This window comes from Odontesthes bonariensis, chromosome 14 (genome assembly GCF_027942865.1).
Source record: "Odontesthes bonariensis isolate fOdoBon6 chromosome 14, fOdoBon6.hap1, whole genome shotgun sequence".
NCBI classification, from domain to species: Eukaryota; Metazoa; Chordata; class Actinopteri; order Atheriniformes; family Atherinopsidae; genus Odontesthes; species Odontesthes bonariensis.
Window position 1 is genome coordinate 24,110,799 of NC_134519.1, and position 25,370 is coordinate 24,136,168.

The following is a 25,370-nucleotide window of genomic DNA, read 5'->3' on the forward strand; positions in this document are numbered from 1 at the left end:
AGCCGCAGTGAGCAACGTACTTCCGGTTATTTTCACAAAATAAAATACCCGTTGACTTTTATCATAGGGAAAGCCATTACAATAAAAAGGTGCTTTTGTTTTGAAAACAGGAAGTGAACATACCCTCGTTGTAGCTAGCCATAGCACAGCCCTTTTACATAATAGAGACTCTCTGGCCATAGGTAGCTAGCTTGAAACTGCCGTTTTGACAGGAAATGACGATATGCCGGGTTTCCGCCGTCCTGCAGTGCTTCTGTCTCGGCTTGAATTGTGTCGCGGGGCAACTGATTTGTCACTCACAAAACAAGTTAAAGTGTCACTAGATTCAGCCAGATTGAGCCGCTAAGTCGCTAGATTATTTTTTGTCGCCAGAGATGGCAAAAAGTCGCTAAATCTAGCGACAAAGTCGCTAAATTGGCAACACTGCCTTCACCGTGGATTGCTAAGCCTGATATGAACGAAGAAAATACAATACAATACAATACGACATAGACGTGCGACGGAAATACGTAAATCAGCAAAGCATTATAGTCAATTGTGTTTTATTGGCTCCGCTGACGAACCACTACCAGCTGTTAAGATTTAAAGAAAGCTGACAGCTTTCTGGCTTATATTTTGCTACTCTCTTACTTCTTACAGGTATATCTCCAACCACACGTGGAATTTCTTATAATTCGCACTGTAAGCTCCTTTGAATTCGTGTTTTGTCACCTTAATTTATCTCAATTTAGCCAGTAAAAACAACGACGTGCTAAAGTTAGAGGGAAATAACTCTTTATAAACGCCGAGTTGTATGATTATACTTTACAACTGTACTTATTGTAAGGTTAATTGACTAGCTGAATGTTTCTGTATAAAAAATTAAAATGCGTTCCCCGTTTCATCTCGTTTGGCGGTGTTCTAGTCCTCTACGTGTCCATCTCCTATCACTGTCTCACTGCAAACACATTGATGAAGACATCTTTATAAAAGTGCATGATTTTCTCTGAATTTATTTTTTTCAGGCAGCATGGGTCGTGGTTATATAGTAGAAGAAGTTGTGGAGGGATATCTTTCTAAACTATGTTCACAACAAGCAGGTCCAGTCACAGGCCTACTTATTGGACAGGTAAGGTTTTACTCCTAACAGTCTCATTCACCTACACACACACATCATCATCATCATATAGTACTGCTTATTCTGAATATGCTATGTTTTGTTTTTCTCTACCATCACACGCCAATGAGGGTGATGATTTGAAAATAGGTTGTGATTGGAGTGAATAGACAGTAACTGATATTAATAACCAACTATTTCAGAGCTCAGTCCAAAAGGATTTTGTTGTCATGGCAGCACAAACACCCCAAAAGGAGGAGTCCGCAGTGGCTGGAAAGTCTGTGGACAAAGAGTGGGTTTCTGAGCATGCTCGACAGGTAGGCAAAGAGGAAATAAGCTCTGTCCCAATTATGACATTTATTCAAATGTATGGCTTAATCACTGAGTGTATACATGTTTTTTGACTTACTGGAACACGCTTTTGATCCAGCTATATATCCACATACATTAGATAAGATATGGGGGAAATCTAGTGGTATTAGCAAAACAGATATAGCTGCCTGAAAATCTGTCAGCATTTACAGGCTTTAAAATTTAGAATCTTACATTGCTATTGATTTCCAGGTGTCCAGAATGCTGCCCGGAGGCCTGTCTGTATTGGGAGTATTTATAATTAGTGATACTGATGCTAAAGACACACTAGACACACTCCGACAGGTGAGAGTCATATCAACATATACATATGACCTTTTAAAGCGACCATATTTTTGCTTTTTTCCTTTTATTTTCCGCCATGCGTAGTGTTTAGCAAAAGCCATAAGCCTTAATAGCACAGTTTCAAATTTGAATTCATAAAAAGTTTATAAGAGGCTGCAATAAATTCATTCTCTACCCATAATTAGAAGAAATGTGAGAGGCATTTTAGTTTGCCAAATATTTTATCAAATATCACCAAAATACTTTACAATTCACTATTGTATTTGATACACTTGCAAACTGTTTAAGGCATATTTGGAGGCAGAAAAGATTCCGGTGTTACACATGGTATCGTCACTCCAACTTGTGAGAAGGTGTGTGGTGCAGTTACTAAGTGAACCTTTCTGGGAATGCATAGATCTAGGGTTTAAATCCTCTGATGTCAATGTATGCTTTCCATGTGATTACTGCGTGTAGGATGTTTTCAAATGGTCTTTCAGGCCATCATTTGTGTAGCTATCTGTTAGATCAGTTAGATGTAAGATACCCCACAAGTGTAAATGTATAATTTGGTATTTTCTGTTCAGTGCATTACTTTTGCGACCAGACATTTGGGTTTTTGGAGGGCTGAACAGCGTTCTTCATCACTATGTTGCCAAGAGAGTGTTGAAAATGGAACAGTTTGTCAGCATCTGCTGCCTCACTCTGACTTCTTTAACGGCACCTCTAAGATGCCCCATCCAGATATGATCGTCAGTAGTGAGCGCCGATGGTTTAATGGGGGTAACTGTGCAAAAGCATCAGTGTAATAATAAACCTTTAACTGGTATGGAGCACATTTTTGGCCACCAGGGGGCAGAAAAATCAACAATTGAGACTGTTAAAGAGAAAATCAGACATCTCATCCATTATACTCATTTGTTAACTCTAAAGTATTTCTGTATCCGTCTCACTAAGAACAACATTAGCGATCTTTTAGAGTCCAACATCTGCCTTCTGTTTGCTGACATATTAAAAAATAAATAAAACTTAATCAACAGCAGTACTCAAAATTCTGCAAAGATATTTATACGTTAAACAGATAATATAATAAATATATGTAGTAACCCTGTGTGTGTGTGTGTGTGTGTGTGTGTGTGTGTGTGTGTGTGTGTATATAGTTGGTGTTTGCAGTGGAAAACCTCATCTCATCAGAGCGCCTGTGGATCCCTATGGATGATGATGTCACAGACTGCGTCACGCTGCATGTCAACCCTAAAACTAGAAAGTATCCTTTTAGTGGTTATTGTCTTAAGTCGCTGTCTATCATGTAAAATGCTCAGATATTTTTCTTAACCTGACACATCAGAACTGTCTGCAGAACCTTTGATGTCAAAGACCCAAAGGTTAGATTCATCCATCTACTGTCATGAGTTACTCCAGTGCTCAGTGCCCACACAAATACTCACAAATACACACAAATGGTATTTTTGGTCACTGATCTGCCCAGTAAACCTGTTTTAAATGCCTCAAAAGGTTAATCCAAGTTGCTTTGAATGCCTCTTAGGCTTTTTAGAAACTGTCTTTTGGTTTCTTTACATTCAGTTGAGAAGAAATTGTTTAAATCAGGGGTTAAGTACTCAAGTTAATAACTTACACTCAAGTTTTTTTTTTTTTTTTTTTTTTTACTAACTTAAGATATCAGTCAATCCCAGACTTGGCGTTTTTACTTGTAGACATGCAGGGTTGTGCAGATGCCAGTCACGTCGGTATCTTTGTTATTGTCTGCTTCAGAGCGTGGCCAAACCTGCAGACTGGAAGTACCAGTCAGGTGTGTGTTCGTCCTGGGCCACAGTTTCATGCTGGCTTAATGTGGATATGTTGCTACCAATACCAGACACCAGAGCCCACACACAAAGCATGGATGAATGTCTCAAGGTTGGCACGCATGTGCACACAAACACTCACACATGCATACATCCGTTCATAAATTCTGTTTTTAGGGATTTGAGTGGGACGGTTCTCAAGGGACTCTTTGTTTCAGGAGGGACTGAAAGTGTGGGCACACCAGATCGAGAGTGGAGTTTGTCTGATTGATGGAAAAAAGCTTCCAGAGGACTCAGAACTCAAAGCCGGACAGGTTGTATAAATCTTAGACAATGCTGTTAACACAGTGCATGACGTAAATCTGTGTTTATTTACTAAATATTGCAAACAAAGCCATAATTTTCCAGCCTTACTTGGGGGAGTGTTGAATTTTATGTGCAGACTCACTGTCGGGCTGCTTCATACTTGTCATCGGGTATCAGTCTGATAAGCCTTAAAAGTCATCTATCCATCACTTTGAACTCATCTCACAATGTTGTTGTTTTTTTACCTACTAAACTATGATATTGGACAAAATCACAGGGGCCATAACAGAGACAAACATAATTGCACACATATTCTTATCGTCAATTAAGAATAACTAATCTAACCAAACGGTGAGCGGAAACATGTATGAACTCAAACAGAAAAGGCTCAAGCCTAAATTGGAACCTTCTTGCAGTGAGCTGACAGTCAACCATCACACCACTGTGCAGCACATGTCTTGGAATTGTTTAGCATTTTTAATCCTGCATTTTGGACCACCAGTAAAGGATTTTAGCAACTTGCACAATTGAATGAATCACTCATATTTCAAAGTGCTTTTGCCAAACCTTAATATATTTCTGATCAAGATTATTGGATAAGAATCATATTTAAACTAAACTAATGATGGTGAGGATAATTATTTTTTTTAAAACACAGATGGTTTATCATTTGGGTAATTGGTCATTTGTTGATTTCAACCTGTAATAACACAAAGTAATACAGTGGAACTAGTAAATGAAAAAGCCAAACTTCAGTACACGACATACTGCGACTGCAAATTTAAAATAGCTGGAATGAATTGAACTGACTGTTGTCAGCTGAAATATTAGACACACTTAAATGTACACAGGTGCTGACTTGCTCTTCTTTTCCTCTCGTCTTTTTAGGTAGTAGGATTTAAAAAACGTTTTAGGCATCTGTATCTGTATGATTAGAAATTCAAGATGAGGGAAAAGAGCAATACTTGTCAGAAAGGATTCTCTGGTGAGGTTGGAGTGGATGTCTAATGAAAGGGTTATTTATCTGTACTCCTAAAAGCCTTGCAAATACAGTAAGTAGTGCAATCTTGCAGATACAGCATCGCCGCCATGTAAAGGATTACTTCTGACAGTGAATTGGCATTAAATCTTACTATAAGGACCGTGTTTTCAGATCTGGGATGACTTGAAGCGTAATGGCTCTGATGAATACGAGTTCTGACCTCCCCAGGGTTGAGGAGCTAAAAAAAAAACATATTTCTTTCTTATGTTGTCATCAGATGAGCCACGGTATTTAATTATGTGGTTTGAGGAAAACGCAAAATATAATTCTAATATACCATGTTTGTCTGTAGAAGAGGAATTTGAGACAGATGTTCACGGCTCAGTTGCTCATCACACCGGTAAGTGACGCACACGAGACACAGAAATACCTGCATGGTTGTGTTTTGGGAAAATGTTTGGTAGGATAAATGATCATTCTTCAAATTAAGCCTCTAAAATCAAGTTTTCTGAGGTTTTACATGACCATGAAAGAAGACGTGGGCTCCCTGTGTGTTAGGATGTGCAGAGGTTAACAGATGTGATCCAGCCGTGCGGAGGCAGTGTGTCTGTTGGAGGAGCAGTCCACAGCAGAGCTTTCCTACATAGCAACAAACCAAAGGCTAAACTCGCCGAGAAGGTAATGCTTTAATTCTTGCAGACAAAGTCAAAAGAAACTGAATGAAGAATTCATCGTGTGGGCCATTTCTTTGTGGACAGCTGCTGAAAAGGGACGTGATTTCTACGGTGGCCACGAGGGTTCAGATGCTGCTGGAGGAACCGCTGATATCAGACGAGGAGAGCAAGGGGAGCAGCAGAGACAAACCGGAGACGGGTACAAAAGCTAACTAGAGTTTGCTCATCCGGCTATCTTCCTCCTAACCTGGCTATCTTCCTCCAGCTGTAGCTCAGCTTAGGTCAGGGTCGAGGGTGGGTTTGGGATCAACCAATCACAGCGAAGGGGTTGGATTTGTGCTTTGAAAGGTAGTTGGACTAACAGGAGGTATTTATGTGTACCAGAGCAGGGTTTAATAATTACAAAGATTCATTTATAAAGGGACTTTCATACAGTAAGAAAAATCCTGTGTTTAACTGAGGCTACGTGCCCACGACAACGCTCTGAAGCATAAACGCAGATGTCCATTTTTTTCCTCCACAATTTATCTGCGTTCTCACGAGCGCTTGGGGGTGGATATCTGTCTGTATCCACCCAAAGACGGACATCTGCGTTTATGCGTCAGAGCGTTGTCGTGGGCACGTAGCCTTACAAGTCCAAAACTATCCAAACATGAAGTCAGTCGAGCACCTTTTTATTTGAACACCTGCAGGTGTTTTCCTGCAACAGTTTTAGTTAGTCCAGTGGGACTCAAAGCTTTTATTGAATGCTATTAGCAAATGTTAGGTGGAGTTTTCTGTGTAACAGATAGTATTGTGACACTGTTAACTTTAAAATTCAATACATAAACTATGCTTTGATCAGACAGGATTTTGCCAGGTAACAAAACCCGAATCAAACCAATGAATTTGGATATAAGGATCTTTTCTTGACTGTCGCCGATTTTGATGTTAAAAAAAACGCTTTGGTGAATGTGACTGTGGGAACGCTCATCATCTCATAATAGTTTTTTAAATCATTTTCACTGGTTTATTGAACCATTAATTTACTGCAGCTTATCTTATCTGAACTTTCATACTTTGGCCCATATGACTTTGAAACGAGTAGCGCTGTATAATGTTGGAATGTGGCGTAATTTTAAAAAGCAGCATATGATAAGCTACACTATCAAGCTTCTTATCACACAACCCTTTTATCTCTGCCTTCACTCTCACTGCTGCATCTGGTTTTAACTGTTATTTTTATTACTTACCTGTGCATGTATATAACTAAAGACACAGGGAACAGTTATGTCTTAATTTGTTGCTTATTGCATATGAACAGGAATGACGTCTCTGTGTGTTTTATTTTGTTTAATAAAAAATGTTCCACCTAAATTTAGAACTAACCCTAAAAGCTCTGCTTCTGCCTCATCTTTTTGTCTAACTGTAATATCATAACTGATATAACCCTTTATAGCATTGAGTGAGAGAGTTTTCAATCCATCTCGTTAATATGTTCTACAAAAGCATTCCTACTCTTCTCTGTGTGTTTCAGAGCAACTCTGCCTCCCTCGCCGTATCTTTTGTCCTGTAAAAGCGGCAGGTCCAGTGTGTGTGTGCGACTACCAGTTTAGTGACGAGGGTTTGTCTGAGATGACTGAGCGGATGAGGGAGATGCTGGACATCGATGCAGCCGAGAAAGACTTGGATACCACGCAGGAAATGACTGCTGAAATCATGGAGAGCGATGTCTCCGCAGGTGGGAGAAGTGTGTGTGTGTTTGTGGTTCACAATGCTGTAAAGTTGGCAAGAAGAAGCACATCCCAAAGCGATATAGCAGTAAGATTTCAAATGTTGTTGTTTTAATACCGTTCTAATAACATTGTACTTTCATTCTGTTAATCACAGTCAAGCAGCAGACTAAGTAAATGCACAAAGGGGAGTCTTGCTAACAGCAGGTTTGCCTTGGCAAATTCATGTACTTGATGAAATTATATTTTGTGTGTTTCAAGAGCCCGCTGTAGAAACTGTTGAAGCCTTGGAGCCCAAGAGAAATAACTACATTGGTAAAGTGTTTTTTTGCTCCCATTCAAGATATTTAGCAGTTAAATGATGGTAAAATGTGGATTGATACGTTTTTACGCCGTACAAAAGTCTTGAGCCGCTCATCTTTCTTTATATTTTGGTTCCTAGCAACTAGACTTTTAAAGACCTCACCAATTATTGCCTTTCAAGATGGTTGGAATGTGTTTGCACCTATTTTCTGTTTTCCTGGCAAAAAAAAACAGTACAGTGCTGTACTTCTCATAATGTGACAAATATGTTTTTTATTTTGCCAAATAAGAGTGATGTGTTTTTTAATTTTGTAAGATTTAAACTATAAAACTAAGTGGCAGTGAGAGTTGAGGGAATCTATTGCCAGAAACATGTAGTATTTTTTTAAATTTCATCTAAAAATTCTTCTTCTCCTTTTTTTAGGTGTTGCCATGGCTACTGCTGCCGCCCTGCTTGCCACTGCTGCCTCAATGCTGTATCTCAGTGACGTCTGAGACGTACTCCGCTCACCACAATAAAGTATTTTGTTTTGCACATTTCTGCAAACTGTTTGTTGGTTGAATCGTAAATAAGAAATTGACTAATGAAAAGGAATAAAAGGAGCAGCGTTAATGTCCCTGCCAAAGCTGACAAAAAAATCCTGAATTTAGATTATTATAATCTAGAAAGCAAACATATGTGTAGACTATACACAAGTTGACTGTCAGAAATATCCACTTTGAGCCAAGAGCCAGTGATCACTTATCTGATACTTGATCAAAGATACTCTTTTCGCATCCTGACCTCTGCAGGTCAGCTCCAGGTTCCCCTTCAGTGCAGCTTGCCCCATAACTTATGGCAACAACCCAAGCCTGGAGACGACTATGAAAACACTCAGCTGTGGGTATTGTGTGGCAGGTGCTGTAGTCGAGATGAGTGGAACAACGCAGGAGCCTGCGAGCACTTTGATGTAAAATACCCACTGAAATGCAAAGTTACACAGTGTATTCAGTTCAAAAGAGTGTGTTTTACTTTTTATTTCATATAATTTATCTGAGATCATTTGTTGGGAGCTTTCATTTTCACAACTGAAGGGTTTATAAATGACAATTTTTTTTTTGGTAAGGATTAAACCACACAGAGGAAAAAAAACATCTGACATGATTAGCTCATGGTCCTCTAATATGGAGTGGATCTAGATGATGGATGAATAAAATGATTTGTCACGCAATCTAAGTCTGCTCATATAAGATTAGCCATCAACTATGTGACAAAACATCACAATTTGTTGCTTTTCTTTGTTTTGGTCATTTTTGATTATTTGTAATAATTGTTTTGATTGAACTGTTGTGTCCGTGCAGAAGAGGAGAAAAGTGCAAAAGTTTAATCAGGAAGGAAGGGGTCGAACACACATTTATGTACAGTACAAAAAAGGCTTGAAGGGCTCCACTTCCCCTTCATTTTTAAGATTAAGATTACGATCAGATTTATTATAATGCATACACACGAAATTTGTACAGGGTGGTGGAGTTTGAACGCGCCAATTTGTGGCAGTCGCTGCTTGACTTAACCGGAGATCAAGTGCAATGCACTCAGACATGTGCTCCCTTCTGAACCTTCACCCCCATAGAGTGATAACGGCACCGCCTGTCAGTTCACCTTATCAACGGGTTGGTATGGGAAAGAACCAAGGGTCCGGTCGAGAAGTGAGTGACCGATGTCTTTTTGTAAACTCTTTTTCGTTGACCTCATGCAAAACATCATGGGTCAGGAGAAGACAAACACTCAGGAGAAGACAAACACTCTGCAATGAGAATCCGACCACTCTTACACTAAGCTGGTGTGTGTCTGCACCACTGGAACTACACATGTTCAATAAATATTCTACAAAAAGGGCTTTTATGCTTCGTTTATTGCAATCTTATCAAATTGGTACATGCAAATTATGCCATATAGACTGATGTTATTTATGTGATCTCCCTTTCTGATAAGAGGCTTTTTCTTTTAATTTAATTAAAGATAATATTGTTACCGCAAATAATTGTGGGACGGAACTATCTCCTATCTTTCACAAATGTTAGTCCAGTGTATCCTATGTCAAAGGTGATAGTTAAGGAAGCAAGAATATCTCGCCTGCTACTTTTGGCCATTTCACTCAATTAGGAAGGTTCTTGAGCAAATGGACTATTGGACTAGACCCCAACTTGGATGGGGAGAGTGGAGTGGGTGGATGATAAACTCTCACAGACTTGCACTTGGGAGGAGGCAGTCCCACCATTAGGATCAGTGTTATAATCCAAATGTGAGATCAGCTGGTGTTATGGTCAAATGGTGAGACCAGCCATTCGGAGTCAGATGTGACGTAGGCGTGGCTTATCAGGACCCTTCGTCAACGAACCAGAAAATAAACATGTGATTGTTTCTTTAGATGATAAATGTCCTCCTTCTTAACCATAAACACAACAACCCTTTTTTTTTTTTCATTGTAGTCTTAAAAAAAGATTCATTAAACTTTCAGACGTCTTATGTTAAAAATAATTCCCCGTCATTTTGGATTCATTAGGCTGGAGACTCAGGGTGCATATTAGAATAACGGTGGTCAAATCTGAGCGGTCAAGAGTCGACTCGAGTCTGCCAACCTAGACAGTGAGTCTCATCCACTGATACAGTGCAGAGGTTTCAGGTTTTTAGTTATTTTTCCACAGGTAACTTTCTTTTTTCCATGTTGTAGTGTAGAAACTCTGCGTACAATCTGAAGGAGGAATTTTCTTCTTCCTTGCATGTTCATTTTTACACATCAAAATGACACACATCAAACCACGAAAAAAAAAATGGAGCTTCAAAATATGGGCTTAAAAGAGAGAGCAGAGCATTTCACAAAATATTTTAATATATGTAAAAAAAAAAACAATATACACACAGTAACTCCGTCTATAGTAAGTTGCGACTGTCACAACAACATTTTCCTCTGTTAAATGAATGATTAATGACTATATTTGTGACACACTTTAATAGAGGCAAAAGGAGCATTTTACGGACGGTTTATTTACTTTCGCTGTGTTTTGATCAGGCACCTATGCGGTCACCTATTGCCTGGAAACAACGGTCTCACTTATAAGAATTTCACCAGTTGATTTGACACCAGTTGATCTAAAACACCGGACACTGACGCGTCTTTTCCTGACTTTCATAAAACAATTGAAACTTGATCACGAAGCTCGTCTGAGACATCATGTTGAGTAAAGATCTTCCAGACATTGAGGTACATTTTTGCATTTATGCCTGAACAGGATTTTTTTTAAATGAAATTATTTGTTTGACATTCTAATAAACTTTTGCAGAGGATGGTTTGCTTCAAACTCACAGGACATGCATGTCTGTATGCTGACATTTGGCTTGTTGATATGCACTGAAAATTAAGCCAATTCTGAGTGCTTACTTTTATTTATTATGGGACCTTGATGGGACTTAAATCTATATGCATGATTGTGTTTGCTGAGTTTCTATAGTTGCACAACAGTGTTAAACATAATCTGAATCTGTGCTATGTGCACCTGATCGAAAAAAAAAAAAGTACAGTACAACAATGTCACTGTAAATTAACGTAATATAAGAATTTTTAAAAGTACAAATCAGGATTTGGGGATTAGCCTCAGCCATGCGATACAAAAGTCTAATCTGTGGCCATACAAGGAGTTACTTTGCTCTACTTTTACTTTTATGTTGGAGTGATAAAAAAAAAAAAGTTCTAATGACTAATTAGTCATTTTAACAGAAAAAAGTGACAATATTCACATTAAGTCTCATCCATTTCAAATGCTGAAACAGTGGTGCATTCGTTAGTCATTAGTTATATAAACTCCAAAGGCTTGCAGACAGACAGAGATTTCAAATGGCTTTGAAGGATTAGCATGAAAGGGGGCACTCCAATTATTTAGATCATTAGTTTTCTCATCACATCAGAACTTCTCAGCCTGTGAAAACAGTGCATAGCCTTGTTATGTCTGGAAGGAGCTTTCTAAGCCAGAAACAAAATAACCGTGATCATGTCAGCATATGGAAAAGAAGGCTCCAGATTACTTGGAGTAAATGCTATGTTTAAATCAGCCTCTGCTGGCTGGGTTTTGTCCAGGTCTGCAGTCTTAAAATGAATCCTTTATTACACTGGAACAGCATGTGTGTTTTTTTAGTCATATAAACAGTTTTAGGACACACTAACCTCTAAATATTCTTTAATTTTTTAAATATTGCCTAACAGGTGGACAAGCTAATAAATTAGTTGGGATAAATTAATCAAGCTATGATCAGCTTTTAACACGAACGCTTGCTAACAGTGACTAGATAAGCGAGTTGGCTATTAAAGGTACACATACAGATAATGTCAGCACCTTGTGGGATATGAGATCAGCTGAAAACCCTTTACTGTCTCAAGGAGCATGCAGTTCTGCCACTGTTGCATGTTACAGCAAGTTCAAAGTCCTATTGTGTGATCCTAACATGATTTTATGGCTTTATGTAATAAGCCATATGTTGTGCGGAAAAGTGGCACATTTCCAGAGCAGAGATTCCGTTGTGCACGTGCGGAGGTGGAGCAACAGTTTCACATGAAACTCACGAGATTCCGAGAGCTAACCAAATTAACATGACATGAGTGGAGAAGAGTGTAAATCAATGTCTGAGTAAACTTGCAATGGAAATGTTGTGTTTTTTGACTTCCGTTGTTATGCATTATTGCAGCAGGTCACATAACCTTGACCTGGCAGTTTATCATTATCTTATCTTGAACTTCCCCTTCCAAACAACCAGACTTCACAGAATGTTCCACAATTTCTTTGGTTTTACCAGCAAATCTCGTGTGTGCGCTGTAAAGAAAGATAACACCAGGTGTTTACCACCTTTATATATATGTGTGTGTGTGAGTGTATGTAAGCATATATTTATATAAAACCAATAAATATTTTATTGCGCATTAACACAGTTTTTTTTTGGGGGGGGGGTGGGGGGGGGCGCTTTTGTGCCTTTAATGGATAGGAAAGTTCAAAGAGACAGGGGGCAGAGAGAGGGGGAACGACACACAGCACAGGGCCGTCCGATGCGGGACTCGAACCGGGGCCAGCTGCAGCGAGGACTGTAGCCTCTGTACATGGGGCGCCTGCTCAACCCACTATGCCACGGACCACCCCTATATTATTATTCATTTAATTATCGTAAAAGTCTGTTGCTCACAGGCTTTTATTTTGTAAAAGTCTGTTGCTGTCTGCTGTGGAACCAGAAAAGAAGGTAATTGGCGAATCCACCAAACATGGAGAAGGGTACGGAACTTTAACTTGGCCATTTTCATTTTAAACTTCATCCAGACGGCGGAGTCGACAGAACCAAAGTCACCTGTAAACACTGCCAAGTTGAATTGTTTCATCACCGTAGTAGTTCCAGTCTAAAATATGACTTAAAGGCAAAACATACAATTGATACCAGCAAGTCATTCAACGAAACAGACAGTGGAGCGAAGCTTCTACATAAAAACTACATAAAAAGGCTGATGTTGGAGCCCAGCTCCTGAAAAACAACGCCAGACCAATCTTTACACTTAGTACAATGCAGTCAGACAAGTATTGTTCTCCTGGCAACCGCCAACCCCAGACTCGTCCATCAGATTGCCAGATGGAGAAGCGTGATTCTTCACTCCAGAGAACGCGTCTCCACTGCTCTAGAGTCCAGTGGCAGCGTGCTTTACACCACTGCATCTGACGCTTTGCATTGCGCTCGGTGATGTATGGCTTGGATGCAGCTGCTCGGCCATGGAAACCCATTCCATGAAGCTCTCTGCGCACTGTTCTTGAGCTAATCTGAAGGCCACGTGAAGTTTGGAGGTCTGCAGCGACTGACCCTGCAGAAAGTTGGCGACCTCTGCACACTATGCGCCTCAGCATCCGCTGACCCCGCTGACTCTGTCATTTTACGTGGCCTGTCACTTCGTGGCTGAGATGCTGTTGTTCCCAGTCGCTTCCACTTTGTTATGATACCACTGACAGTTGACTGTGGAATATATAGTAGCGAGGTAATTTCACAACTGTACTGCACAGGTGGCATCTTATCACGGTACCATGCTGGAATTCACTGAGCTCCGGAGAGCGAACCATTCTTTCACAAATGTTTGTAGAAGCAGTCTGCATGCCGTGGTGCTTGAATTACATACATATTACATTATATACATTATTATGCACCTGTGGCCATGGAAGTGATTGGAACGCCTGAATTTAATTATTTGGATGGATGAGTGAATACTTTTGGCAATATAGTGTATCTTATTAGTATAGGAAATAAAATGATTTGCAAGCTCAATTAGAGTCTAACTAGCATTTTCCTCTCACATGCTGAACTAAGTTGCCTTGTTTTTCTTTTCAGAGCATCTTGGCTCTAAACCCAAGGGTGAAGAGTCACGCTCAGGTCATGTCCACAGCAAGTAAGAAGAAGGAGAAGAAACATTGGAAGAGAAACCCTGAAAGGAGCTGTGATGTAAGACACAAGCAAAAACACACATCTTAGCTTTGATCAAAGGTGTCAGATGAATGCACCAGTACGTCAGTCCCTATTGTACCCTTTCTTTCAGTCCTGTGTGAAGTTAGAAAACAACTTTGACGACATCAAGCACACAACGCTGAGTGAGCGAGGAGCTCTGCGAGAAGCACTCAGGTATTACTGAACAGCTTGGCTTGTGTTCAGAATAACTAATACATGTAAACACAACAAAATCTTTTAATTTTTCTGGAGCAGCAGCATTAGTGATAGGAATCCACTGTTATGAGACAGCAGCTACATGGTATTGTCACATGTATTTCGGCCCCGTCATTTTTCAGTCGATACACCAAGCTTGGACAACGGTCTTGTAAAAGTAAAAGCGATTATTTTATATTCAGTCGGCTGCAAATTCATTGCACAAATGATTTTTTAAAAAAGATTTATGTAGGAAAATAAGCTGAACTTGCCAAGTTTTGTAGACTTTGTCTATGAGTGTGTGTAGGTGTGTGTGGGTGGGTAGGAGTTCCTCTATAGGCCCAATCCCAGTCCCTCCCTCTGACCTTACTCCTCTGGTTTGCTAAGTTAAGAAAAGGTTCCCCTTTTCTTTAAGAGATCTGGTAGTATTGGTCATCTACATCTTCAGTCAGGGCTATGGGACCATTTTGATCACTAGATAAGTGAAAATAAAATAAGCTCTTTACTTTACTCTACTTTACTTTAAAAGCTTTACTTTTCCTTAGGAATTTGAATGCTACAGGCGCTCTCTTAACTCCATCCCAGATCTACTTGTGACTAAAAGTGTCATTTCTGTTTCTTATTTGTGCATATTAGCATTGAGTTCAGAGCGCCTGTGACATACAATGACATTTATTTGGGCTGCACCCTTGGGGAATTTTTACTTTTTAACTCCGCCGGGCATTTTTGTGTCTTTAGAAGTTTTCAGACACATTGAATACTCACAGAAATACATTTAAAGGTCTTGGAATATCTTGGATCTAAAGAAAATTTAGTTGAATTCTATTCAACTAAATTTGCAAAGATTGAGTTGAATAGAATTATGTAACATTCATTTGCTCTACAGAAGAACGGTGAATTGTTTATTTTACCACAGTTTGACCAGTTTTAATATTCTTATCGACAGCTGTGGAATACAGACAATTATGTGAAATGATCATCGTCACTGCTTTAGCTTCTAGTTATATAATTTAGATACTTTTGTCTTTGCCGTGCTCTAATAAAGGAAGAAAAAGGTTTTGGTTGCTCTGATATTTGTGGGTATGTTTCATTTAACTTGGTTAATCAGAAAAATCTGTGTTTAGGTGTCTAAAATGTGCTGATGCTCCCTGTCAGAAGAGCTGCCCGACCAATCTGGACATCAAAACATTTATCACAAGCATCTCTAACAAGGTGCAGCAAAGATCACACACTCAGTCTAACTTGCCAGTATAGAATAGAATACTTCAGAGAATTCTTCTGATGTCAGATGTTGAAGTAAGGAGAACTAGTTAAAAAAAATGTGTTTTTGTGTGGTTTTTTTGCATTTGTCAGAACTACTATGGGGCAGCACGGGCCATTCTATCTGACAACCCTCTAGGGTTGACCTGTGGGATGGTTTGCCCCACGTCGGAGCTGTGTGTTGGGGGCTGCAACCTGTATGCCACTGAAGAAGGACCCATTAACATCGGAGGGTTACAGCAGTTTGCTACTGAGGTAGTTTCCATATGATACATTAACCATCACCTGCTGAAATGCCTCAGTTGTGAATCTGCAATGATTTACAGATAATGATTTACTACCATCATTTAATTTATAAGCTGATATACGTCATTATATCCTAGTTGCTGAGGTTAGAGCACAGGCTGAGGCATGTCTTCAGTGTTTATTTGTCAGCAGGATTGTACAAAAACTACCAACCTGAATTGAATTAACTTAGGTGGAGAGTTAGAGCACAGGCAAAGGAAGAACCTCTTACATTTGTGTACAGGTTAAGTGGGCAAGATAGAGCTTTGGTCTTGCCAAATAATGCATTCTTTTTTTAACCTATGTTTAACCACACTGCCACTTACCAGCTTTTTTAACCACAACACATGGTCTTTATCAGCAGATTTGTTTTAATGAATTTAAAAGCCTCTATACTGTAAAAGCACATGTAAACTGTCATTTGAAATGTGCTTGTGTGTGTGTGTGTGTGTGTGTTTTACAGGTGTTCAGTAAAATGGGAATCCCTCAAATCAGGAATCCTGAACTGCCCCCAGCCAATGAGATGCCAGAGTCTTACCATGCCCCTATCGCTCTGATTGGCTGTGGTCCAGCATCTGTCAGTTGTGCCTCTTTCCTGGCCCGTCTTGGATATGATAATATTACAATATATGAGAAGCAGAAATACACCGGGGGTTTGAGGTATCATGTAATTAGGCTATTCATCACTTTAAAGTACATTTTTTTATATTAATATCTAAACTGCATCACTGCCATAATTGAGCTATATGTCATTAGTTGCCATCACCACCTATACTATACAGTTACTCAGGAATTGCTCAGTAATTTCTGAGAAATCTGTGAGATAATATCAAAGATGGAGTTTGAGATTATGGCTATTCCATAAACCTTATTGAATTTAGAAAATCAAGACGATATGAGGAGAGATGAGTGGGACTGTCAAAAACACTGATAAAAGGAAAAACAAACTCCTACATTCAAAATTCTCTGTTTTTTGATGCAGCACAGCAGAAATCCCTCAGTTCCGGCTTCCATACGAGGTCGTCCAGTTTGAAATTGACTTGATGAAGGACCTGGGAGTCAAGGTATTAACTGCGGCACCTCAGGACAAAAATCTTTAAAATAGTATTTGAGGCCTCCTAAAGTTAGACACTATAATAATTGTTGCAAACGTTTTTACATCTTTACATTTCTATTAATATATCTGTGTGTTTGCTCTGGTGTGAGCAGGTAATTTGTGAGAAAGGTTTAGGCGTTCATGGAATGACTCTGAAGTCCCTGAAGGAGGAAGGATATAAGGCTGTCTTCATTGGAATTGGTGAGTTTCACTTGTCAGTTTGATCCCGTTTAGTATGACTCTTATAAAGTCTGTCTGGGAGGTTGCCTGACAGGTTTTCTGCTCCAGTAGCAACAGAATGGGGAACCAAAACCGTCAAATCAGTATAACCTACAATGTCACATGAGGCCAGAACAGCCTTCTCTGCAGCTGCTACTGCCCAGAAGAAGCCGGGAAGACCAGCAGCCACGGGGTCCAATTTAGCAGAAAAATGAGCGGTTATGAATAAGCGTTATAAAGAGTGGGACTTTCACAGTACCCCTGGCATAACCGGGTGAAAGTCCAAGATCTCCCTTCAAACTCAAAAGCAAACCAAAACTGGCTGTCAGGGTGATCAGGGACAGAGACAAATGCATTGGACAAGTCAACAACTGAGAAAAACTGTGCATCTGATGGAATTTGAAACAAATTGGAATAGGGATTGGGCACAGTGACTGAACCTATTCCCATTTTTAAAAATGCCTTCTACAGAATCCAGTGAATCAGCTCCACTGGCTGCTTTGCCTCTAAATACTACGCAAGTTAAAGAAGGGCCTTTATTTTCCTTTAAAGGTCTTTTACCTGGTTCCAAAGAAATCTCAGCTCACTGCCCTATTATTCCCCAGAGTAGAAACATATCTTCACCTCTATACCTGATTTTAGTTTATTTTACTGAATGAGTGCTTCACCAGAGAACGGTGGTCTTATTGAGTTTGTGGATCCCAGCGCTGGTGACCGTGGAGCCGACGAGCAGTCCTACCTTCTCAAAAGGGCTACAAGTAGGAGGCTGGAGCCTTTGTTCCAGGTTGGCCAAGACCCTGGTTCGACCAGTCGAGGGTCCTGCCCACAACACCAAGATTGTGGTGGAAAAAATAATAATGATTATCCAAGCACTGTTAAGGTGAAAAGCACTCAGGCAGGTTTATTGAATAGTTCTTGTACAAGAGAGAGCAAGACTTCAACCCAGAGCACCGGTGTCAGAGTGTAGCTCTGACTTACAGTTTCAGTGCATGTCATATTACACCCAAACACAGGAGAAGGAAAAAATGTCTTTGTATCAGACTATGCAAGCTAACTTCTTCTTATCTCTGGATGAGCCTTGTGGAGTGTGCAAAGTTACACTGTCTTTAACAGTCTTGCATTTTTTATGCAAATGTGTATGCATGTGTGTTTCTGTCAGTCAATTTGTGTAATTTATGTGTTACTCCAGGTCTCCCCCAGGCCAACAGAGCTAAAATCTTCCAGGGTTTAACTGTGGATCAAGGCTTCTTCACTTCTAAAGACTTTCTGCCTCTGGTGGCTTCTGCCAGCAAGAAAGGTACTGCATGGAAAACATCAGCCGAAAGGAGGAATGGCGGTCCCATTATGTAGTTGTTGTTTATTGCTGGTGGCATCACACTTAACCCGACCTAAATAATCAATTCAAGTTCAGTTCAATTTATTTTCATACCCCTAATACACAACAAAAGTCATTTCAAGACACTTTAATGATAAAGCCCAGTTACAACCATTTATAATCCAATTAAATCCAATTCATTATAACTGTATTCATATTATACCAATTCATCAAAGGTGGCTTAGCAAAGGAAATCCATGAATTAAATTTCTCCTTCGTTATTAAGTGAAACCCCTACATACAACACGTACGTAGGTGCCGAGGATAAAACTAGGACAGGAAGTGGGTTTGTTCAAATATATTATAAGAATAGATAGAGGTGTGAGGTAAATACATGCAGTGCCTGTTAGTTTGAGGCAGTCTTACAGTGTTTTGTCTTTCCAACTGTCTAGGCATGTGCCAGTGTCGCTCTTCTCTCCCAGAGTTAAGGGGAGTGGTCATAGTTTTGGGGGCTGGTGATACTGCCTTCGACTGCGCTACATCAGCTCTTCGCTGTGGAGCCAAGAGAGTGTACGTCTGCTTTAGGAAGGGATTCACAAATATCAGAGCTGTTCCTGAGGAGGTATGATGGGGGTGGGTCAGATGGATAGATGTAGTATAGACGGTTGGATAAACTGATGGGTACATGTGTTACTCATTTTCTGTCAGATGGAGTTGGCTAAGGAGGAGCAGTGTGAGTTCCTGCCCTTCCTGTCACCTCGTGAGGTCATCATGAAGAACGGGCGGGTTGCTGCGTTACAGTTCTGTCGCACCGAGCAGACCATGGAAGGCGATTGGCTGGAAGATGAGGACCAGATTGTCAGGCTGAAGGCTGATTACATCATCAGCGCTTTTGGGTCCATGCTGAACGAGCCGCAAGGTAAGTCAGCAATCATCTGAGTAGCAGACTTTTGCTCTACTTTTACAAAACTGAGTTAACCTTAAAACATTTTCACATGTCGTTAGTCTTTGTCTTCTCTTGACTTGTGTCTATTTTCTGATTTAATTTCTCACTTTTATGTGTGTATCGAATACTTTTTCCTCCCAAAAACACCAATATTCTATAAATATAGTGTAAAACAATTTTTTGTTTGTGTTTCTTTTAGTTTGTTTATCTAGCATGAGATTGTAAACAAAAGTGATGTAATTACTTTTTGTTGCAACAAATTCTGACAGTTTATGGAAAAAACCTTTGACAATATACTAAAAATTTGCACTCTCACACACCAAAATTCAAACTTCAGCCTTTCCAGTTCTGTAGGGGTGCAACAGACTGATGAAAGACAATGACTGTTTGTTTGTGTTTGCATAGTCACTGAAGCTATGGCTCCTGTGAAGCTGTCCCGCTGGGGCACTCCAGATGTGAACACAGACACAATGCAGACCAGTGAGCCCTGGGTGTTTGCAGGAGGAGACATTGCTGGTTTGGCAAACACCACAGTGGAGTCGGTGAATGATGGCAAACAAGCCTCATGGCACATTCATAGATACATACAGGTAAATCTGGCAACATCATCTCCCCTTTTAGCATTCACTGCAATATTAAAAGTCAGGGATCTGAACAGATCTTTTTCATCTGTGCATTAAATTGTTAATGATGTTGTAGCTTGAAAATCTCCCTTGGCTGAAGGATGTTCGCTGTGTTTACCTTGTAGTTGTTATTGTGTCATACTGTGATGTGTTAATATGTGGTAGGAACTAGAAACTTAGCTTCTGGAGTTAGTGACCATAAGTTCAACTCAGGCTTACGCCCAAACAATGTTATATTAGTGATGTAATATAAATGAAATAACATAAGATGTATGTTCTCTCTCCATTACTTTTAGTCTCTGCATGGACAGACAGTGGACACAGTCCCCAAACTGCCATTGTTCCACAGTGCGATAGATCAGGTGGACATCAGTGTCGAGGTTTGTGGAATAAAGTTTCCAAACCCATTTGGCCTGGCCTCTGCTCCTCCCACCACCAGCACAGCGATGATCAGAAGAGCTTTTGAACAAGGATGGGGCTTCGCTCTGACCAAGACTTTTGGACTTAACAAGGTACAGAACAGACAAACAATGTGAGCATTCAGTTAGTTACTCTGTAAGATTTCAAAATATTTTGAAACCAAACTATTGGTGTCCACCTTAATGGTCTATTTAATTGCGTTTCTGCAGGACCTGGTGACCAACGTGTCTCCTCGTATTGTGCGTGGTACCACCTCATCCCATTTGCATGGACCTGGCCAGGGCTCCTTCCTCAACATTGAGCTCATTAGTGAGAAGACAGCAGCCTACTGGTGTCAGTCAGTTGCTGAGCTGAAGAAAGACTTCCCTAATAATGTTAGTTAGACATCACATGTCGTGGCCCTAAGTATAATATTTGTTGTTTGATTATCTTACTGAGTGCTCAAACTAAGTGCAAAATCTGTGCATAACATTATTTATTCCATTGTTTGTTTTACTTGGATTCACCTTAATTCTCGTTTAATTCTTTTTTTTTCTTAATTATGTTTAATTCTTTGCAATCGCAGTCTCTCGACACAACAGTGTGTGTGTGTGTGTTATTACATCAGTGTGTGAATACACTTTCTTTGAAAAGTCCAGAAGATGTTGGAAATAGGTTTAGATATTTAGAATGAAATGCTTTCCTCTTTATCTGTCAGGTGGTGATTTCGAGTATAATGTGCAGTTACAACAAGGAAGACTGGACAGAGATAGCCAAGATGGCTGAGGTGAGGCAAGACACGTCTCAGTAAAGAAAACATACATTTCACAAAATATGACTTGTGACATTGTTAAGTGAAGGTGAAAATGAGAAAATATGTGTGTTTAGGAGTCAGGAGCAGATGCGTTGGAGCTGAACCTGTCTTGTCCTCATGGGATGGGAGAGAGGGGCATGGGACTGGCCTGTGGACAAGTACAAACAATACTGACTAGATTTTTTAGTCTTTTTTTAATATTATATTATATATTCATATAAGAGGCATTCTTCCTTTTGCACATCCTTAATGCACACACTACTGTAACATAATCTATCATCAGTAAATAGATGAGAACCCAATGTGTTTATTGTGTCATTAGGACCCAGTGTTGGTGCGTAACATATGCCGATGGGTGCGTGCAGCCGTTTCCATTCCGTTTTTTGCTAAATTGACACCAAATGTTACCAATGTTGTTGACATCGCCAAAGCTGCCCATGAAGGTGACAACATTTCACTTTCTCACTTCCCCCATTGTCATTGCTTTTGTTGTTTTGTTATTGCACCGTGCATTCTGCACAGAATTGGAAATAAAGAACATCTGTCAGCTGTTTGTGCTTACACATATGGTTTTGTGTTACAGGTGGAGCAGATGGAGTCACAGCCACCAACACAGTCTCAGGTTTGATGGGACTGAAGGCTGACGGCTCTCCCTGGCCAAGTGTTGGTGCTGCCAAGCGCACCACATACGGAGGAATGTCCGGTAAGTACACATGCGAAAAATGTCACACAATAAAAAACAAAATAGAATGCCATGCAGAACAATGAATGATAACATGATGTATCACTATATAATTGTTGAAAAGGTGAGTTTAGTTTTCAACCTCCTAAAACAAATCACATCCACATTAACCAGGGTACCACCCTCTTAAAGGGGAAGGCTCAGCAGGTCATATCACATTCAGATTTTGGATTTAAAAACCTTTCATTCGGAAATATTCTGAACTAATTCTAGATTTGAATACATTTGTGATTAAACTGCAAAAAAATCAGTTTCAGCAACACAGGGTCCGGTGATTAATCAGAATTAAAGACATCAATCCCTTGACAGCACTCATTTGGTGCTGTCTGTGCAAAGAGTGCAGTAAAATAGAGTACTTAAGTAAACTTACAAAATATTGATGTGCTCAGGTAATGCCATCAGACCCATCGCGCTCAGAGCAGTGTCAGCAATCGCCAAGGCGATCCCTGGTTTCCCTGTTCTGGCCACCGGAGGTATTGACTCAGCAGAGTCCGGACTGCAGTTTCTCCATGCGGGGGCCTCAGTGCTACAGGTGATAACAGAGTCACTGTCAATCATTTTGTTGTAATGACCTGTAGTGAGATTGATCCCCACATGTTTATCAATTTAAAACAATACCTTAGTCAAAATAGACTAAAAAACTGACTCATTCTGTTAGCCCAGAAGGGACAAACTAAACATTGCTTCTAAAGCTGGCCTCTTGTGTTTCTCATTGCCACGATTGCTTGGGGAAAGATGGGACTTATTTAGTTGGTTGCAGAGAGCAAATTTTGCAGCTAATTATTTTTACCTCTGATTACAACAGGTGTGTAGTGCAGTTCAGAACCAGGACTTCACTGTGATTGAGGATTACTGTTTGGGTATGTAACTGTGTTTCGATACAGTTTTATCACTATTAAATTTAATGATTGTGCCATCAATAATGACATAAATACATGTTTAGGTCTGAAGGCCCTGTTGTACCTGAAGAGCCTGGAGCTGAAAGACTGGGACGGTCAATCTCCTCCAACTGAAAGACACCAGAAAGGAAAACCAGTTCCCAAACTGGGAGACTTGGTTGGGAAGGTACAGCATAATTCTAATATTAATGGGATTCTTTCCACAATGGGATTGATGATGTGTGTTACTCATTTATTGTAGTTTAGCTGAAAGCATTAGTACCATAATTTAGTCTGAGTACTCTGAATGGTCGATGTTTTTCCTTACCATGTATGTATGTGTGTGTGTGTGTGTGTGTGTGTGTGTGTGTGTGTGTGTGTGTGTGTGTGTGTGTGTGTGTGTGTGTGTGAATGTGTGTGTGCACAGAGCCTCCCGAGCTTTGGTCCATACCTCCGGGAGAAGAATGACGCCATCGCAAACTACAAGAAACAGCTCAGAGATGCTGGTAAAACCGATGTGGTGCAGGCCAACGACAGTCGTAACAACACACCAAAAAAACCTGTTCCTGCTGTCAAGGTGTGGTGCTCGCTCATACGCACCACTCTCTATGACTAATGAGGATTTGTTCTGCTAAACAAGTTGTTAAGAAAATTCTCCCAATGAGGCTCATAGTCGCTGAAATCGGTTCATTCTTGCACACAGGACTTCTTTTCTTATGGTATAACCGTATGATATTTTTCTAACACAATTGTTTTTTCTTTGTGTTTGCAGGATGTGATAGCCAGAGCCTTGCGATACATTGGAGCATACCAGGAGCTTGACAACATAGAGCAGGTACACAGTTCTTACTCACATGCAGCGATCAGTGTATATTCTGATGATTATAAAGGTACATCCGAAGTAAGACTAATGAACAGATAGAAAAACATTTTTAGGATATTCTTGACATTCTTCATATAAGTTTTTGGCTTCTGATGTTGTCACAATATGTCCAGCAAAGTCATTTCTATCAGATCAAAAAAGAAGCAAGTTATTCACTGGTACATTAATTAATTTATTCTTGTGTTCTCAGGTCCAGGCTCTGATAGATGAAGAAATGTGTATCAACTGTGGTAAATGCTACATGACCTGCAATGATTCTGGATACCAGGTATGTGTGTCCGTTACATGGAGAAAATGATCTTTTCCCTTCAGCAGTTGTCTTTGGCTCTATTTTCTAAAGTTATTCTGAATGTTGATCATCTGCAACATGACTGTCTAACCTTCTGCCCAGGCCATAGAGTTTGACCCAGAGACCCACCTTCCCCTCGTGACTGACAACTGTACGGGCTGCACTCTTTGCCTCAGTGTCTGTCCAATCATAGACTGCATAAAGATGGTTAAGAGGACAACGCCTCACGAACCCAAGAGGGGTATTCCCATTAGTCCTGTCTGCTAAAGGGATAAAGAAGACCAATGCTTTCCACTTTTGTAACAGTAGAGATGAGACATTGTGAAAGTTGCTTTCTCTAAACTGCTTAAACCCAGTGATCCAGGAGTGTTAAAAAAGATATGAAACGAAGACATGCCAACATGTTTGTCCTTTTTATGGAGAAGGCAGCGGAGTTTGGAGTAAATTAATTTATGGTAAATATACAGTAACCTCGATGTGTATTAATGACATCAGTAATAAAACTGGAGCACCAATGTATTAATAATCTAATTGTTCTGAGTAAAAGAATGTCGGTCAAAGTGGCATTGTGGTTATGACCTTGTCAACATGACTGCAAATTAAAAGGCTGTTAATGGCTTAATCCACATATTCATGTAAGGATTTCATCTCTAATATGGTCTATGATTTAAATAGAGCTCCTCTGATGTGGCAAACCATTGTACTGTACACCAGAGTGCAAACTCAGAGGATTCATGTGGTGATTACATACTGACAGACGCAGGACGCTTCTGTGTTTGAGCTATCCTTTACCTACGTTGAAATGATATAACACGCAGCTAATTCAAGTCAATTTTACTGAAGTATAAAATGAGAATAAATCATTGTGCAAAATGTCTCATTTTATTGTTTTTTTTTGTTCAAATAGTTATTTGCTATCCATCTTACTTTTAAAGATCAGACTTCAATACGACTACTTTATGTTTCGAAACCACAACACTTATCTGACAGGTGAATCATTTACACGACATAGCACGCTCTACTTGCTCGAGGATATTTAGATCATCATTGACATAACTTTTAAAACAAGAAAAAAGCAATTTTCGTCACCACTGACAGTTGAATGTACATTGAAATCTGGGTGATTCTTTCTAATCAAATACTTTATAATAAAATTGTGCTGAATGACCCATTTTACATTAAGTAATTAAATCAGTTGTTTTTCAGTGTGGTCTGAATCAGTCACATGGTACTAAGAATACTACATTTGCACAGAATTTAAGCTAGTGAATTTTCTTGATAATAACTGGGTCTTAGTGTTTCTTCCACTACCGATTAATGCTATGGGAATTAAAATAGTAAGCAGTATTCGTTAGAAAATTCCATGTACCATTCTTTAATCTGTAGTAGATGGAAAACAGCTTTAGCGAAACA

At 39.8% G+C, this 25,370-nt stretch overlaps 2 protein-coding genes across 7 annotated transcripts in view; both read left to right on the top strand.

Annotated features, from left to right (window-relative positions):
* Nucleotides 1-8,049, top strand: part of odr4 (odr-4 GPCR localization factor homolog) — a 59,281-nt gene extending 51,232 nt beyond the window's left edge. Inside the window, exons 2-15 of one of the 6 annotated variants that reach the window (XM_075483703.1) lie at nucleotides 640-681; nucleotides 1,009-1,108; nucleotides 1,300-1,413; nucleotides 1,661-1,753; nucleotides 2,893-2,999; nucleotides 3,081-3,117; nucleotides 3,506-3,649; nucleotides 3,756-3,851; nucleotides 5,178-5,225; nucleotides 5,384-5,503; nucleotides 5,584-5,698; nucleotides 7,016-7,219; nucleotides 7,473-7,526; nucleotides 7,939-8,049. In XM_075483703.1, coding sequence (XP_075339818.1) covers nucleotides 1,010-1,108; nucleotides 1,300-1,413; nucleotides 1,661-1,753; nucleotides 2,893-2,999; nucleotides 3,081-3,117; nucleotides 3,506-3,649; nucleotides 3,756-3,851; nucleotides 5,178-5,225; nucleotides 5,384-5,503; nucleotides 5,584-5,698; nucleotides 7,016-7,219; nucleotides 7,473-7,526; nucleotides 7,939-8,009 — 1,302 coding nt within the window. In that variant the 5' untranslated portion in view covers nucleotides 640-681; nucleotide 1,009 and the 3' untranslated portion in view covers nucleotides 8,010-8,049. Of the gene's footprint in view, nucleotides 1-523; nucleotides 682-1,004; nucleotides 1,109-1,299; nucleotides 1,414-1,660; nucleotides 1,754-2,892; nucleotides 3,000-3,080; nucleotides 3,118-3,505; nucleotides 3,650-3,755; nucleotides 3,852-5,177; nucleotides 5,226-5,383; nucleotides 5,504-5,583; nucleotides 5,699-7,015; nucleotides 7,220-7,472; nucleotides 7,527-7,938 lie in introns of those variants that run through there. The other 5 variants (XM_075483704.1, XM_075483702.1, XM_075483705.1 and 2 more) reach the window with 5 other exon arrangements.
* Nucleotides 8,050-10,645: 2,596 nt separating this feature from the next.
* Nucleotides 10,646-24,821, top strand: dpydb (dihydropyrimidine dehydrogenase b). The gene is made up of 25 exons (XM_075482332.1): nucleotides 10,646-10,756; nucleotides 13,900-14,010; nucleotides 14,105-14,187; nucleotides 15,333-15,420; nucleotides 15,562-15,723; nucleotides 16,217-16,413; nucleotides 16,736-16,817; nucleotides 16,963-17,050; nucleotides 18,258-18,365; nucleotides 18,836-19,005; nucleotides 19,092-19,302; nucleotides 19,735-19,919; nucleotides 20,249-20,464; nucleotides 20,582-20,746; nucleotides 21,070-21,138; nucleotides 21,240-21,323; nucleotides 21,488-21,608; nucleotides 21,749-21,868; nucleotides 22,297-22,439; nucleotides 22,713-22,767; nucleotides 22,851-22,972; nucleotides 23,213-23,362; nucleotides 23,558-23,620; nucleotides 23,859-23,936; nucleotides 24,060-24,821. The coding sequence occupies exons 1-25, from the start codon at nucleotides 10,727-10,729 to the stop codon at nucleotides 24,222-24,224; spliced, it is 3,066 nt and encodes a 1,021-aa protein (XP_075338447.1). The 5' UTR covers nucleotides 10,646-10,726; the 3' UTR covers nucleotides 24,225-24,821.
* Nucleotides 24,822-25,370: the final 549 nt, after the last annotated feature.